We start from the raw sequence: 17,685 nt of genomic DNA, 5'->3' as shown, positions 1-17,685 counted from the left end.
GCCAGCTAGCAGCGTTCTAGAGCTGCTGCCCCAGCTGTGCTCCAGCTGTGTTTGGAACCCCAGTGAGACAGAAGCCCTCAGAGGTCACAGCTCACCTCGTAGCTGCTGTGCCCTTTGCCAACTTTCTTGCCAGACAGGTTCATGGCGTCCCTGGCCCAGTTATCCACCAGCTTGTGCAGGTCATCCGTGAAGGTGCCCTTGCGGCTCGAGGCGATGGCCGTGGGCTGGGTCTGGGGGGCCTGGCTGTTCACTGCAGCCCCCACTGTGTTGGTGCTGCTGGTCCCTACAAACACAAACACAGCCATCAGCACTTGGCTCAATGCTGACCGTGTCCAGTGCACTCAATAACTGCGGTAATGGCACACCAAGAGTTAAATGCCATGCAGATTAATTCTGAGTTTCAATTCCAGGACACACTGAAGTGGGAACTGCAAGGGCTCCTACAGGCATTTTCTCAGAGTGTTTCACAGATAGGTTTTGCTTTGCAAGAAGTCATCCTAAGGAGGGAGTGGTAGCAGCCTACAGGTCTTTATAGAAGAAAAAGGACATTAGATTTCAGCACTGAATGACAGTAGAGGCACATGGCTCTCATCCTACACCTTTTAATCAGCAGCAACCACTACTGGCACAGGTCAATTCCACCTTGGAGGACAATGCTGGATGCTGAGTAAAGAGCAGTAGAATCAGCATCACCAGCTGCTCTGTAGCAAATTATCTCTGCTTTGTGAAATGAAGAGAAAAATTCACCCAGTTTACAAAAAAAACCCAAAAAACAAAAAAAGCCCCAGTCTGAAACAGCAACTGTTGTTTCCAATAGCTGCCATACTTATATTCTTGAGGATAAACAGATGGGACTGTCTTCATCCACCAAACAGCCATGATCAGCAAGGAAAGTCTGCACTGCATTAAATTTTGCTTTTTGCCTCTAAAAGCATTTTTTTGCCATTATGTTCAGATTTCCTAAGTCAGAAGAATAAGCATTTGAGATGCAAACAACTAAAACAGCTTAAAGAAGGCAGAAGTGAATATTCCTCAGACAAGCTCTGACAGGTTTCTCTTTTCACTGCAAGAACACAAAACCTCTTCACATAAATGCCAGGTTTCAGTTCTGCTAGAAAGTTTGTTGAATATTATGTCCTGTGGGGGGAACCAACTTAGAAGCTTTGTTTTGGATAGTCCACCTATGCCCCTCATGTTTATAAACAAGTAACTGCACTCCAATCTAGGGTTTTTTAAAAGGTAGACCTCATAACATGAAGCAAAGAAATTGTGTGTTACCTAGGATCTTAAATTCCCAGCAGTATTGCAAAGTATCCTCATTTATAAATGTGGAAGTGCCAGTTAACCACTAGGGCAGATACAACAACAAAATCAGCATCAGCAGGGGCTAAAGATAGCACTGCTTGCAAACACTTATCCTCACCTATTCCTGAAGTTCCTTAAATATTTGTACCTGCTCCCTGAGGAGACTTCACCTGGAAAATCCATGAAAATCTGAGTTTATGGCAGGCATTTCTGGAGGGAAACTATTTTGAGGTGGATCACAGAAATGCCAGCAATGGACATCACATCTCTATTGCAAAGGCCAAATGACAGAGTCACTGTCTCTTGCCTGGCAGCTCCTTCATCTGTCCCACTTTCCCTGGCCATCAGCCACATTCCTTGCCACCACTGTATCACAGAAAGAACTGGTTCCAAACCCCTGCAGGAATGTTTCGTACTGAGGAGTGGATTAGGAAGGTGACATACTTACTATGCAGGACAAATAAACAAAGTGTTACTGCCTCTGGTAGTGCTGAGGAGGGAAGGACATGGATCCATCCCTCCAGTTCCAGCTCAAGCATGGGAATGGCTCCCAGGCTGGGTGCCCACAGGAGTTGTTAGTGGGGGCAGACTCATGCAAGAACACACAGCAAGGGAAGAAAAAGGTTCCCTGAGCAGGGAGTGAGGCTGCAGCACTGATGGAGAGGAGCAGGAACACACTGTGTGGTGCAAGGAAAGTCTGCTGTGAACTAACAAGAACCTTAAGCATGCATCACGTGGAAAGGGCTCTGGATACAATCATTTAATAAGATCAATGATGTGAAAGGTGAAGTTAAATACAAATGAGGCAAAAGCAAGGAAGAGGTACTTGGGTGAGGGGGAACACTGCCAAAACCAGTAATAATCACATTCCACCGTGAGGGTTCATGCAGGAATTGACACACTTGCTCTCATTCCTCTTCAGGATGTTTCACATTTCCACTTTAATCACTAAGTACTCTGGATCCTGGACCTCCCCTGGAGAGCTTCTCCAGGCTATGGAAGGAGGAGAGTTAATCAAGGCATACACTACAGCACATTCAGCTGAAGAGATAAAAGATCACTTAGGAAAGAGTTTTCCAAAGAACTAGATTAGTTCAGGGTGACAAAGCTGCCAAAGATTTGTCTCCCAAAGTGACTTTGTCAGGGAGCTCCCGAGTCAAGTCACAGGCATAAAAGCCTACAGCATCAGAGCTGAGCTCTCACCTAATGTCCATTTAAAACTGATTCTCAGGAGTTTCACATTTAACTCTGACACACTCACTGCCTGCACAAACTGCCATCCAGAAGAGGCTGAAAAGCAAGTGCTTCAACTTGTAGCATTCCATGGAAACAACCCCCCACATTCCTGCTCGGTCACAGCAGCCGTCCCCAGTTCTGCTCTGACATGAGGGATCTCAAGTGGAACAGGCTCTCTCTCTCCAGCCCACTACCTAAAATGCCCTCATTCTGCCCTTGGATTTCCCACCCCCCCCATAAACCACAGTCAAATGACACCTTTAAAACAGTCTTAAGTGACATGTGCACACACAGGCTTTTCTGAACAACTCTTGCTTTGGGAGACAGACTGGAGGAATCTGATGGCTTACTCTTAGGCTTTTAAAACGTTGGGGGAGTGTCTGCAATTGGATCCATCACTGAGGTGACAAGCCCCATCAAATCCCACACCAAGCAGCTGCTCTGAGTACAACTCCAGCATGTTACAGTGAGCAACTGACCCTGACACTGCTGTCCTTAGTGAGAGCAGAGCTCCACAGGGAAGGGGAGGATCTGCCTCCCTCCACCTGGTTGCAAGAGCAGCACCACACTAGTCAATATACTAAGAACAGAGCACACATTAGAGGGCATAACACAGACAGACAGATGCTGTGCTGGAGACAGAGTCAGGGACGTAAGGCTTCAGTGACCAGGAAAAGCTGATGAATAGATTTACAATCAGGAATTGGAGATAACAGAAATAAGATAATTACTACAGAGCTGGTTGCAAGGACAGACTTTTTTCACCATCTTCCCTGAAGCACAAAGAGAGAGTAATTTGTTAAAGATAAGAGAAACAGTGAGAAATGTTTAGTATCAGGAAACATTACAAAAAGCTTGGTGAGAAACAGAGGATACAGCACAGCAGGGCTTTAACAGTCATTACTGGGACATTCTAGACAAACTCAAAGACTCATCTGATAATTTAATCACAAAGAGATGAGGCCCAGCCTCCTACATTTATTCTTCATGATTCCCAAACCATTGGAAGAATGACAGGAGACACTGAGGTCGCAACTATTATCACACAGTCACAACTGTGGCTGTTATCACAAAAGGAATAGCAAGAACATCTTCCATTTTTGCCAGAACGTAGGAAGCATTTCACAACTATCAAATTTAAACTAGCAACAGATTTATTGGATAGGTCAAGTGCTTTTAGTTTGTCATCCTCTTTTCTCAGATGTGTGAAAACAGTTCAGATGCTCCCTGCCAAGCTGTACCACTCTGTTTCTCCAGCTGCACAGTTAAAAGCATCAATCACTGCACTGTTTCCTCAACACCACTGATTCCAGCCCAGTTGTTCTCCAGCTGTCACTCTCCACAGCAGTCTGCAACAGCACTTCAAGGACAAAGCTTCAGGAAGCAAGCAGCCTGCAGCAAGCCAAGTGCCAGGCCAAGCTGAGCCATGCTGAGTATTACCTGCTTTTACAGGACAGCTACAACACTCCTTTCAAAAGGAATCTGTTTTCCTTAGCATCAGTCCCAAAAGCAAGAGATACACATGCCAAAGTACTCTTATTGGCAGATGATAGCCAATTTACAGCGAGCCAAGGCCTTGGAAGTAAGTTATACTCTCATATATTCAGTTCAATGCCAATTCTAGAAACAGACTGGCTGTTCTTCACATTCCCTTTCCCCCAGAAAGGACAGGCCAGACTAACAATTTTAATTTAGCTTTGGTAAGAATTTAACTTCTTCCAAGAATGAACATTAAATCTTGACAGTGCAGGTGTCAGTGCACATCTGCACATTAATATACACACCAAAAATATTTAAAACCGCTAAATTTGAAAAATTAAATCCTTTTAGTTCTTAGATCCCAAATCCAGTGAAGTGGCATAGAGTTAATGCAAAACTGAACAGCCAGGAAGAGTTTCCCTCTCTCTGTCTCCCATACTTTCTCAGAGGATGGGGCTGGTTGCATTGCAGCTGTCTCTGCAGAAGGCCAGGCTCAGCTCCCACACACAGCTCTGGCTCAGCTGAGCCCCTGCCAAGCACAGCCAGACAGATGATGCAGATGTGTGGTACTGCCATGCAGTGCAGTGACAGGAGGGCTCCTCACAGCACTCCAAACTTCCTCATATCCAGTCATTCGAGATGGTGGGAAACAAATGTCAGACATTTACAGGGTCCAGCCTGCAGAAGCAGCATGGGAGATATTGCAGCACTCCCAATAAAAAGCATCACACCAGTAGCCTTGGCTCAAGCATAGTGTTATTTCAAGCCACATCAGAAGTTTGAGGCTCTCTTATAAGTCTGGCCTAATGTAAGTACAAATGAGAGGATTCTGAAAAGAGCTGCAAGCTAGCTTGTGAGGGCTCACAGAATATCTGAAAATGTCTATTTACCCACCTTTACTACTATCAGTTTTACATTTATCTCCAGTTCTCAGGAAAAACTTCTAAACCTGAGCCCATTAGTAGGTAAGGTTCTTTTGAGTTTGCCTGGAATTATTCTCTAATTGTTTTAAAACCCGTTTAACACTTGGATCTTTAGCTGGCCATCTGTTAATGAACACAAGTCATCACTACCAGCTGCCTACAGGTGGCATCAAAGCTCTGCACAGTCAGCAGCTCTGGTGCTGAGAGCAAGGGGACACACATCCAGCTTGTGCTGCAGTGTCCAGCTAAGGGACAACCTGGAGAGCAAATCTGCCTCTCTCTTCCAATAGACAGATTACCCCTCTACAAGACTCACATTGTCTAACGTGTGCTGAAGCAAAATTACTGATGGGCCTTGCTAAGTCTCCCCAGTTTGTGCCATTTCACTGAGCTGTACTGAAAATTTCCTCTAGAGGTTTAGGGAAAATGAGTGCTTGTTACAGTGAGTTTAACAGCAGAGAACACCCAACACGAGAACCCAAACTTCTAAAGGTGTGCTAAGAGCAGCTGAGCTGAGCCATAGGATGGGAGAGAATACAAGGTGACAGATGAGGGATGGGCTGCATGAAACAGATCCAAGCAGCAGGAACAAAAACCAAAAAAGACGAAACAAAAACCAGACAAGGAAGGAGTAAAGGTGTTACACACAAAGAGCCAAGCAGGGCGTACTCAGAAATCGGGTCCTCCTGCCACCAGGCTTGAAGGTCACTCTCTCAGACGCACAGTTAAACTTCGCACAGCCTGTGAGAAAACAAGAACGGGGAGAACAGAGAAAGGAGAGGAGAAGAGACAGAACACCACTACAAGATGTTAGCAACTTGAAGTTGGAAGGGTGAAATGCAATCAAGACACACAAGAATAAAGTCTCAAAGTGTGGACCAAGGAGTACAGAGACAATATACGGAGTGAAGAGACTCCAGCACCTCCAGACATGAGACCAAGTTTGCACTGCTACTCTTCAGGACATAACCCAGCTATGAAGGTGCAGTCTATAGGAAAGCCAAATCCTGGCAAAAGTACCCAATTACTAAATGGTACTGCACAACTCTAGATGCAGGGAGATGATTCAAGTAGCTCCAAAATGCCTGAAACAGTTCCTTAAAAAAACCCACCTCTAGTTTCCATTTTCTGTATGTACTTCTCCAGTTTCAGCAAAACCACACATTAGAATTGATGTATTCAAACTGTCTATGGCAAAGCTTTTCAAAATGTTGTGCAAGGGGAAAAAGCCTAGAATAGCTACATTCATCCCCTTAATGACAAGCAAAAAAAGCCCTCCTTACTGAACAAATCAGAGCTGTGCCTGAGAAATTACTTGATAACATATCAATAACATACTAATAACAACAACCCACAACTTGAGAAACCTGAGTACATGAACAATTTACTACTCCCACCATTTCATCCTCCTACATTGACTCTTCCTTCCAGGATAATTCACAATTAAAGAACATGAGCCTTTTTTTACCTTTTACTGTTAAAACCTCCATTGACAGAAACAGCCAAACCAGTTAGGAAGTCTAAAAGGACTCAGACTCCAAGTCTTTGGAAACTTCCAACCATTTCAGCTGTTAACATCAAACCTGCTCTGCCCCTTCCCTGATTCTGATTTCCAATCCCCCAATCTCATCTGCTTTTCCTCTGAGCCAACATCTTTCCCAGGTCAGCAGAACTTTGCTTCCACCACCCCACTGCACTCTCTTGTGTTGTCCTTGGGGTTTCAGACCTTCAACCAACTCACACTTCCTACAAATCCAGTTGCAAACAACATCCTTATCAGCTTCCACACATAGGCTGGGGACCCCAAAGCTGCTTTACACCAGGTATTAAAAAGCAAGTGTCATGAAGTCAATCATTCATTTCTACTGCTAATTACACTAATTGCATTTGGAATCTTACCTTGGCCTGGCGCCGAAAGGCTCGGTACCGAGAGGGCACCATCACTGGTGAAGGCAGAGTAGAGATTTTCACTGGAAGGTGAAGGTTTGAGGGGCTGTAACAAATGGTTCTGCCTTGTCTCTGGCACACTGCCAGGAGGATGAAGGGTCTGCTGAGGGGGCAAGACTGATGGTGCACTTTGAGCTGACAGGTTGCCTAGAGGAAAAAGGAAGGCAAAAAGTTCTGGTTACCATCCATTTTTGAACCTGGTCAAGCATGACAATCCAGGCAAGAGAAGGAGAGGCAGGGGGAGGGAACTACTCCAGTTTCTGAGAAAGCAGGAAGACCAGAAAAATTCTTCAGTTTTAAGACTACTCTGTGCTGGCTTATGCGCTCACAGAGTTCCTCTATCACAGAGCCAAACAGAAATGAGCAGCCAGGGTGACTGGATACTGAAATCTCAGCACAGCATGGAATTAACAAAGTGAATACTCAAGAAGCAGTAACAAATATTTCTGTGGGCACTGCTGGCCCTCCAATACTGTTTGTTCTTGCTACAGGATTAGAGAAACATCTCCCATTATCCAGACAGTATCTGTCACCCACATCACTCAATCAGCAAACAGAACAAGTCCTGAGCTCTGTTTATTAGAAAAATGGTCGTAGTAAGAAAGGAAGCCTTGACAATTGAAACTGATTTTCGATTTTTAAGTACAACAAATCTTCAAATCCATTTTAAAAAGCCACTATTTTAACATCCATCAACTGTAAGTTTCTGCAGTATAAGGACACTAGTAATATCATGCTTAAATGGTACTAAATTAGAAAAAAAATATCTGCAGATGACTAAAGAGATCAGACCCATTCTGCAAAATCAGTTTCAGAAGGGAACAACCAGAGTTTATCTTTAAAAAAAAGATGTTTGCTGCCATACTGTAAATGTACACTTTTCTTCCTAGTCAGAGCCCAATGACTAATATCTAAAAAAAACAAATCACAACTTTAAAACTGCTCTTACAGAAAAATGTCACTTTACCTTTCAGTGGACTGAAAAAGCCCCAGGCAAGACTTACCAAATAGTAAAAGTAATTATACAAGAAATTATACAAGAAATCCAGGGAGGGACAGGTACACACACACACACACACCACAAAAAAAGAGACACAGACACAGATCTAAGAATGAGAGATGGTACTTTGTCCATTTTATCTGCTAAAAATATTGAAGGAAGCCTTACCTGATAGCTGAGGGCTTTTATGTCCCTGGGAGCTGCTACGACTGGACTTGCTGCTTTTTCCTTTCGTAGGTCGTCTCCTTCTTCCTGAAAGGGGTGCAGCTGGGGGAATAATTACTGCAGGTGGGGCCTTTCCCAGTTTCATGTAGAGTGACTCAATCTCCTGCTTCTGGCGGCTCTGCAGCTCCTGGATCTCTTTAAGGTGCCTAACAAGTTACAAAACAGTGGGATTTACAAGAATTCTATGTATACATGTACATACAATTCCTTGGTCAAATTCTCAAACATTTAAGAAAGCAGGAAATAAAATCTTTTCCACAAATAACCACTGAATACACATGGCAGAACATCTGCATTTTCCAGTGTGCTCTAGCCCTGGCTAGAATTCCAAAACTAAGTTCCCAACGTTGCAACCACAAAACCAGAATAAACAGAAGTACAAAAAAAGCATTCAAATGCTAGAGGAATAGCTAGATTACTCATTTTCTCAGACATATGGCCTTGGAGACTTCTACACTGGTATTGCCTTACAATTTGTTTCAGAGCAGTTGCATACACAGGATTTAAAACTGCCAGCTACCCTAAAAAAAAGTTCAACTTTCAGTATAAATAAATTAGTAGGTCACATTGCTTCATTTCTACATTCTTTTTCTGAACCAGCAAGGTCTCTTTAGGAAAAGAACCAACAGAAATGCATATCAGAAATGCAGAGACTTGTATGACATTTTCAAACACGACTCTGTGTTTTCCACTAACTCCAGTGACATGCCAAATCTTCCTCAGATCTACACTCTTATCCATAGTGCAGTTGCCAGTCTACATACAACAAGGTACAGGGTAGAAAATTCAGCCCAGCAAAGATGCATATTCCTCTTTTGTTATAACTGTATACTCCTTTCCCACATAAATGCTGACAATGGCTCCTGACACTTAGCAAAGGCCAAGGGAAGTACAAGTAACATTCATATTAATCCTGTTACACCTATTCCACACACAACCACCCAAAAAAAAAAAAAAAATTTTAAAAAAAGCCTTACTTCTCCCGTAACCGACGGAGCTCCAACTTCAAGTCTTCATCTTCAATATCCGACTCATTGTCACTGCTCATGTAGGAAGAGTTGAAGGAGTTGCTAAGGCTCTGAACAGGGAGGCTGATCTTCGATCCCAGGTGCTGGACAGAGTCTGGGCTCCCTGAGCCATCATCCAAATCCTTAGCCATCCCACTTAGAAAGGCAGCCTCTGGATCAGAGGATGGACCATTCATGTGTGGGGACTGCCTTGACTCCAACTCTTTCTTCGGAGCAGCAGCTGAAGCAGCAACTTGTTCCAAGCCCACAGAAAGAGGAAGAGTCATTGGCTCTTTCTCGGCACAGCTGACCTCATCCTGAGCCTTGAGCACGGAGAAGCGCCCCACTTGATCCGTGGTTGTTGTCACCTGGAAGCGCCCGACCTTGGTGGCCTGAGCAGCATCTCCTGGCAGTGACAGCCCAGGAGCTGCCTCTGGAATGCCATCCACCACATCCAAGGAGGTGGCAGCCACGGCCCCGCTCTTCCTGCTCTCAGCCTGCTTCACCAGTGTGCTCTCTGGGCTGCTGCCAGAAAGGCTTGAAGAATCAGTGGAGGTGGTTTCAAATTGCACTGGCTTTGTATCAGGTTTGTCACCTTCTTTTAGCACATCATCCACTGCCACAGATACCTAGAATAGAAATACAATCATGCAGACTTCCTTAGTTTTTCCTTAACATGATGCTTTTATTTCCCTTAATGGTAAGATGTATCTAAGAGGGGAAAATAACTCATTTCCTAGGTAAGCCACAAAGCAAGCTACAGCTTCCCTTCAGGCAAAACTGCCACACAAACCAGCACTTCTGTGTAATCTGTGTGGAGGATTAACTCCAAGAAACAGCACCCTCAGATGGGGCCACAGTGAGCATCCCAGCACTGTTAGTCAAAGAGCAGCCCGACATTAAAGACCAAGGCCAAAGCTAAGGCCAGCCATGATGAAACCCTGTGTTCAGAACTCCAGACCTGCACAGACTGTGCAATCTCTGCCCTAAATGGAAACAGCATCTGCAGACCTGCTTTCACAAGCTCTAGATGGACAGCCAAGTCCTGCACAAGGCACACTGGGCTGGCACAAGCAGGAACCACCCAAAGATGCTGTACCAAGAGTCAAATGAGTTTAGCACCTCCCACCTGAAACCGTCCCATCTTCAGCACACTGGCTCCTGCTGCAGCCACAGCACTGCTCTCTCCATCACCTGCTGCCAAAACTAAAGAAAAGGAGAATACAATTACAACAATGAGCAACAATTTATTTGTACTCCAACCATTTATTTTTATGTACTTCAAACTCAACTAAAGAAGCTTCTGGACTCATAGCACCATATTAATATTAAAATGTTCATTATTAATGTTAAGCTGAAGCATTTTTCTATAAAGCTTCCCTGCATGGTGTATTTGCCAAAAGTGCACTTTTAGGCAACAGTAAGCAAAGCACACCGATTTCAAACAGGGATGTGAAATAGACAAATAATAAAGAATAGAACTGAAATTTATGAAAGAAAAAGCTTATTCTGATTCAATATCCAGAGTGATTACCTAAAGCTCACAAACACTGGAGACAATTTATTCACAGAAAAGGAACAAGCTGAAGAAATGCTACAAACCACCTTTACTCAAAGTAGTCTATCTGAAGTTTTCTAAGCTGGACTCTTAGGTGTCAGCTCCTACTTTTGCTCTGTGCACTGGCAGTATAAAGTTACAAAGCTGAGAAATAACATTCTATTTTTAAATCAGCTCTATTGGACAGCTTGCTCTGTTCATCAAGAAACTTTCCAGTTTGTTTACCTTTACCCGCTAAATTTAAAAGGCAAAACCCAACTCATTCTATAAGCAGATTAATGAATTCTAAATTATCGTTAACCAGTGTTCCAAAATGAGAATATTTCATTTCTTTTCCTCAAGGTTTTATTGGCTTCTGAACGTTTGTTATGCAAGTTCAGAAGGAACATGCATGTTAAATAGTGTTTACTAGACAGTTCAAGAAAAAATTTCAGCACTGTATTAACAGCTTCCTTTAAAAACATAAGATTTCAAAAATTAAAACAATCAGGTGCATATTGACAGGAGAATCTCAGATTATTTTACAAGTGTTTGATTCCCCCCAATAACTCAATCCATACACATTTGAAAGTCATTGATCAACCAGACTTTAACTGGTGATCATCCAGTCAACCTTCAGTTGTCCTAAAGCAACAGAAGGAAGTCTGGGTTTCTTACTACCTTTCTTAAATTTTTAGTAGTTTAAGCTTGGTTTCTCTGTTCAAACAGAAATGAAACAGCCTTAGGTAAGGGAGAGGTATCCTATACGCAGAACACAGTGTAGTGACACAAAATGAGTCCTAATGTTCCTGCCAGGAACACAGCACATGACAGTTCAAGTCCTGATGCTGTACCCTAGCACAGTGGAGACTCTTTGTGAGTCTTAATTTAGCATTTTGGACAGCTTTAAACCCTAAATGAGTCACTACAATACACGTGTGTCTATGATCCCACCCCCTCCTCATGGCCTAGAGGGGAAAATCTCAGTCTGGCTACTAAAAAACTACTAAGATCCCCTCAAGGAGCTGCCATTCCATGACTTTCTAGAAAAGGCTATAACCTTCCAAGTGGTTACTCTGTTCAATTTTGGTTTCTATCTCCATGCTGAGAAATCACCTAAAGCAATCACGGCTGTCTTACCATCCTTCAGAGGCTGAGTTGCTGTGGACACTGGCCCAGTAACCGTTGTTGATGCTACTGAGGGCACAGACTGCAAGTTCAAGGAGGAAAACAAAATAAATTAAGATAATTAGCAGTTTTATTGAATGCTAACAAATCCAACATACTGCATATTACACATTTTTTTTGCTTCCAACAGGGACACATGCAAGCCAAGAGATTTTCCAGGCCTCACAACCCCGAGGCTGTGAGCGGATCACCCCTTGGCCTGTGCAGAAATAATGCATCAATGGCCACTTGGATTGTCAATCATTCTCTTCATTCAGGAGAAGCTTTTAAAATTTCAGATCCACACTTTTGAAACAACTCTCCCAAATGAAGACTGACGTATCACATATTGCTTCTTTAGTGCTCTTTCCCCTTATTTCACAGTCGCTTCCATTTCTAGTTTGGTGACATCACCAGGAAAGTTGGAATAACAACTAATACCAAAAAACAGCCTCAGGAAATGATGTCATCTATTGCAATATACAGACTTTCCCGATTTTGGTTGACTCAGTCCCACAAACTGGAAGATGACTCTGAATTTTTATTTTTAAAAGTCTAAATGCTGGTGTAGTGATATTAAAGGCAGTGACCTAAGAGACTTTGACAAAACACTGAGGTTTTTTCAGACTACTAAACTGCCAACATTGCAAACATACACAGGCAGGAGCAGATGTCACTGGGACGGTCTCTGGACTAAGGGTTCTTCTCAGTTGAGCATCCAGATCTTCCAGTGGCTGTTGGGACTGAGAAAGAAATTAATAAAATGATGTCCCAGGTCAGGAAAAATAACAGCATTGTTGAAAAACAGACATATTTAATACTAAAATTTAAAGCACTCAGTACAAAAGAAATTAAAATTCTATCAAGCTTCCTTCCTACACATTTAGATTTAATATGTAATAGCACAGTAAGACTGGCAGTAACTCATGCAACAGACTTGTTCAAAACCAACAGAACAGGAAAACTAAAAAAAAAAAAAAAAAAAAAAAAAAAAGAAAACTCCACAATACCACTCAACACCAATCAACCAACAAAAACCATCTAACCCACAAGTTCCCTCAAACAGGCTATAGACGGATTGACTTGAAGAGGATGGAGAAGGGCAGAATCTCTCAAGTGTGCTTATTACTTAGATTTCAGCTGTTTCAGTTAGAATACAACATGTTTTTCAAACTTGGCCAGTAGGACTGGGGAGAGGAAGAGAAGAAGATTTTACCTAAAAATATCTTGAAGATAAAAATGTCCCAAAGTTTCAAAATTATTCTGTTCTGACCCTACAGAACAGAAATTTTCATCCAGACTTTAGCATTATTAGCCTTTCCAAGTCTTATAAGTTAAAAAAAAAAAAAATTGTATCTGTTTTTAAAACTGAAACGGAGATCATGACAACATAAAAATACTACTTTCTACTGAAAGTTAGAGGTTCCAATAGCATAAAGATGCTTTCAATAGGTTGCCAGGATAACATTCTTCCTGACCAGGGCAAAACAAAAGCCCTGACAAAGCAAAACCAAAAAGCCTAGGAACAATAAAGTCTGTATCAATTCCATCATACAAACAAAAAAAAAAGAAAAAGAAAAAAAGGCAGAAAATGCAGACTTCTATGACTCCATTCAGAAATCAAACTGCTTAGCAACAAGTGAGGTAATTTAATTCAAAACTGTAAAATAAAGGGGACATGTCACCTGAAATACTAAATAATTCTCATCACTTATGCTCATAAGAAGATTTTTGCTTCAAGTAAACAAAGGACTATCAGAATGATCAGGAAATAAAGATTTCCTTACAGGACAAGGGGACCAAAATTAAGCTTGAGAGATTAATCTAAATACACTTTTAAAAGCAATGAAGGAATAAATAGAACAGGTATTTAAGACTATGGAACAGACTGTTCAAAACTGGTCTTGAGATGACGTGTACACTGTCTGCAAATTACAAGTCTGCTACCAAGGAAAGGGAAAAAGTTGTGTAATCACCTGCTGGTGACAAGCAGCATGGAAGGCAAGACTATCTACTTTAAAACAAGCCAGTAATTTTCCAGATAGCATTATGTGATAGAAGCAAATGCTCTTAACAGTCAATTAGATTTGATCCACTTGGTCTCCTCCAATTTTGTCTCACTCCTAGACAATCCTTCTGAGCTCAAGTGAGAAGTGAAATTTGGTAAGTTGTTTGCAAAGGACAAGAAGCAAGGGATCTATATTTGTGACTCTTCCATGCCACAAATCCTGCCAGAAATACCTATGACAAACAGGAAGCAGCCTTTTGCAGTGGTACTATGGCTTGAGTCATAGAAGTGGATGCAAGTGCTTTTGAGTTTAGGGGAAAATACTACTAATTTTTCTAGCAGTGAAAATGAAAAGGACTGTGAACTCTATATGACTGATTTTAACCAGCTGTCTCCTGATCCATCTGACACCTAACCATAGAAAGAATGTAGATGAGAATTATTACCAAATTCTTGTCTTCTCTTCAGTAAAACCATGCTTGAGAAAGAACTAACTAAAAGAGATAAACCAGCTTCTGCCTCTGAAGTCAGGGGAAAAAACAAGTGTTTTTTTTCTTGTTTAGTTTGGAGAAAGAAGATATCCATTTCCTTGCTACTCACAGAGCAGGAATATGGCTTACGGTTCTAAGATCAAGATGTAAAAATCAGTTACTTTTAGAAAATATTTCAGTCAATAAGCCTTTTTCTTGCAACTTCAGATGTCATCTGCCTTAGTTGTACAAACCACACAGAACTGCAGACCGGGTCAGGCTGGAAGGGACCACAGTGGCTCAAGCAGGGCCATCCCAGAGCACTGCATCCAGCTGGTTCCTGGATATCTCCAAAAAGGGAGACTCCACACCCTCTCTGGACAATCTGCTCCAGTGTTGCACAGGAAAGAAGCTCTTCCTTACATTTAGGTAGAACTTCTGTGCATCAGTTCTCTCATTCTATTGCTCAGCATCACCATTTACACACTAAATATCCCAGCTGACTATTGCATACAAGGACAGAAGCTAAGCAGGGGAAGCCACTGCTGCATTTCAAGTCATGTTTATGATAAGGAACTTCAAACATCTTTTGTAAATCTAAAAGCCTAGTGAAATCAGAGTAATAACCACAAAATTTTAAAACAAACAAACAACAAAACAACCAAACAAAAACATGGAATTCACAAAGGCAATTTTACATTTTCATAAACATTTCATTGTATTATTTTGCTACAATATTCTTTCCAAGAAGAAAACAGGTTCAAGTTTTATGCACATACTCCACTGCATTTTTTTTTTTTTAAATATTTCAAGTTCAGATTAACACACTAAAACCCTTAAGCCTGATTAGGCACTGGGTACAGCAGCCCAAAGGGCCAGCTGCACAGAACCACAGAATGGTTTGGGTTGGAAGGGCCTTTAAAGATCATCCAGTGCTGAAGCCACTCAGGCTATTGCTACAGTTACACAAAAGGGGTTACTCAGTCAAAAGGAAAGAAAACCAAGAACATTAATAACATGCAATGGAGAGTTTAATTGAAACATGCTCTCTGAAAGGAAAAGAAGCAGATAAAATCTGCCAAGTTGTGTAGCACCTGAGTTAGTGAAGGTCCTGGAAAAGGTGGCAGCTGCTCACTGGATGGAGTGCCAGCTGGAAGGTCAGAACCTACTGGTAGCACCTATGGATAACGAAGAGGAAGAAACGCGCGGCCATCAGACATGGAACAACAGAAGGAGCAGATACCAAGCTACAGTCACTCATGTCATACAACAGAAGCCTTAACTTTTTTCTTTTTTTTTTGTAGAAAATTCTTTTCTGGACAGTTAGCATAGAGTCTTCAGGGACTTTTGCAACCAAGTTGGGGGAAGTTTGCTTTGTTTTTATTTTATAATCCAGATTATCTTTGAGCGGCCACAATTTCCAGTTTAAACAAGCTGTAGTATTCACAAACAAAGTATCTTGGGGATATTATTTTCAAGTCTAGAGGAAATGGTAAAATAATTCTTACAAGAAGCCTGATTTCTCAACTGGTGCAAGAATGTATTTAAGACTCCTTACAGCAGATCTATGTTAACTGTCCATTAGAATTTGTGAGCTGCACGCTTCCAGCAAATTGTTCCAAGCAACATGACTTAAGAACTGGAACTGCCAGTGCCTGAGGATGTCTCCACTTGTTGAGAAACAGACTTGTAGAGCTCTCACACCCATCTTTTGATCTATCACTTCTTTTTGAGCCTGAAGGGTGTTGATGACCCACAGAAGGTGATTAGGCCATGCAACTGGGTAAGGAGAAGTCATCCAGGTTATGTGGAGGAGGTTAGAGAGACTCGAAGGGTTAGAAGGAGGCATCAAAGCCTCCTCACCAGGTCAGACAGCACATTCCAGTTAGTTATTTCCATTGTTAGGGAAGTGGGAAGTTCTAGGAATTAAGCAATCCGTAACACAATTTGCAAGTCTTATTCTCAGCTGTCATCTTGAGGTTTGACAGTGCCCATGGAGTCTGAGCACACACAGAGCCTCGTGAGCTCCAGCGCTGGCCAGCATGCTGACCTGCGCCCTGCAGGACAGGCCACACTTCTGGCCTGCAGTGTGTTACCAAAGCTTAAACTAATGCTTCAAACTGCAGGAGTAGCTGCCCAGGGAAGATGCACTCCCAGAGTTATCTATCCTCCCAATAACATTTCAGCAGGAACTTGGCCCAGTTGCATTAGCTCAGCTTTTTTGTACAGCAGGAACACTGTGAGGATGTTAGCTGTTCTGAGCCATGATACATTTTAAGCTGTGGTAACTTCATAATTTAGTTTATAAGAGGCAAAAAACATACTTCAAACACATTTGTAAGACAAGCTGAAACACATTTAACAGTCTAGGTCAACAGTCTGGTCATAAACAAAATAAATACAAGACACAGTCTAGCAAACCCAAGAAGACTAAAGCAATAAGTTCCTCAATGCTCAACAACAATAAAATGCAACTAAAATTAAGCTTTGTAAAAAAAACCAAACCTAATTTATAAATTAAAACTTCAGAGAGGAGGTCAGATTTCTACAACTGACAATCAAAACCCCTATAACATTTACTACATTTCAACCCAAGTTTTTGTAATTACAGGGTTGCAATCAGCAATTTTCTAACTGCTCCAACTGTTCCTGAACGAATACCAGCTCCCTTTTTTTCTAATCTTTCTTTTCTAATTTTCAATTTCATTGACATATTAATGGATGCCTTTGTGTCTAGATTTCCTTACCAATTTTTTTGGCACATATTCCCACTCTTCCATAGCAGAGAATTTTTACTGTCTTTGACTACAAAGAGTACATGAGAAAGACTAGTAATGAACGGAGATGCTGGGAGCATTGGCTCAATCTGAGTGGTCTGAAACTGGTTAATAGCAAAGCTGGCTAAAGACAACCAACACAAAGTGCTGATGAGCACAAAAAAAATTACAGACACAAAAAGAATAGAGTATTAACATTTTTGGTTTGTTAAATACCTGAAAGTTTCTTCAATTTATTTCCATTTAGGGGCTACTTTTCCATTTAAGGACAGGACTACCAAAACAGTTTAAAATACTGGAATGTGCTGTGTCCCCACACAGGCAGACATTTGAAAAAAATTTCACATATTGATCTCTCTGGCTGGTGAGCAGGTAACAACATCCACAGCACCTCTCAAGTTGTTACTGTTAGTCATTATTTATTTGTAAAAGAGTGTTTTGCTTGTAGAGCATGAGTCAGTAAACAAAAAAAATAGTTCATTTTCAGTTTTCCTTTAAATTTCTTAAAATCCTGCTCTCATAAATCTAGCATTTGAAAGGAAAACAGTATCCAGGTATCAAACAAGTAGCAGAAAACTTAAAAAAAACCCAAACCTTTCAGTCT

The 17,685-nt window shown here is 41.7% G+C and overlaps 1 protein-coding gene across 9 annotated transcripts in view; it reads right to left on the bottom strand.

Moving 5' to 3' along the window:
* WNK1 (WNK lysine deficient protein kinase 1) overlaps positions 1 to 17,685 on the bottom strand; it is a 99,729-nt gene that overhangs the window by 2,999 nt on the left and 79,045 nt on the right. For 3 of the 9 annotated variants that reach the window (XM_033057004.2, XM_033057003.2, XM_033057006.2), the window contains 10 exons: positions 15,399 to 15,482; positions 12,483 to 12,569; positions 11,800 to 11,869; positions 10,252 to 10,328; positions 9,093 to 9,751; positions 8,059 to 8,261; positions 6,843 to 7,037; positions 5,592 to 5,684; positions 3,273 to 3,314; positions 96 to 283 (listed from right to left, as the gene is read on the bottom strand). In XM_033057004.2, coding sequence (XP_032912895.1) covers positions 96 to 283; positions 3,273 to 3,314; positions 5,592 to 5,684; positions 6,843 to 7,037; positions 8,059 to 8,261; positions 9,093 to 9,751; positions 10,252 to 10,328; positions 11,800 to 11,869; positions 12,483 to 12,569; positions 15,399 to 15,482 — 1,698 coding nt within the window. The remainder of the gene's footprint in view (positions 1 to 95; positions 284 to 3,272; positions 3,315 to 5,591; positions 5,685 to 6,842; positions 7,038 to 8,058; positions 8,262 to 9,092; positions 9,752 to 10,251; positions 10,329 to 11,799; positions 11,870 to 12,482; positions 12,570 to 15,398; positions 15,483 to 17,685) is intronic. The other 6 variants (XM_033057000.2, XM_033057007.2, XM_033056998.2 and 3 more) reach the window with 5 other exon arrangements.

The sequence above is a fragment of the Catharus ustulatus genome, chromosome 4 (genome assembly GCF_009819885.2).
Source record: "Catharus ustulatus isolate bCatUst1 chromosome 4, bCatUst1.pri.v2, whole genome shotgun sequence".
Taxonomy (NCBI): domain Eukaryota; kingdom Metazoa; phylum Chordata; class Aves; order Passeriformes; family Turdidae; genus Catharus; species Catharus ustulatus.
Note: the sequence above shows the minus strand (reverse complement) of the source record. Positions and strands in the feature narration are given on the sequence as shown.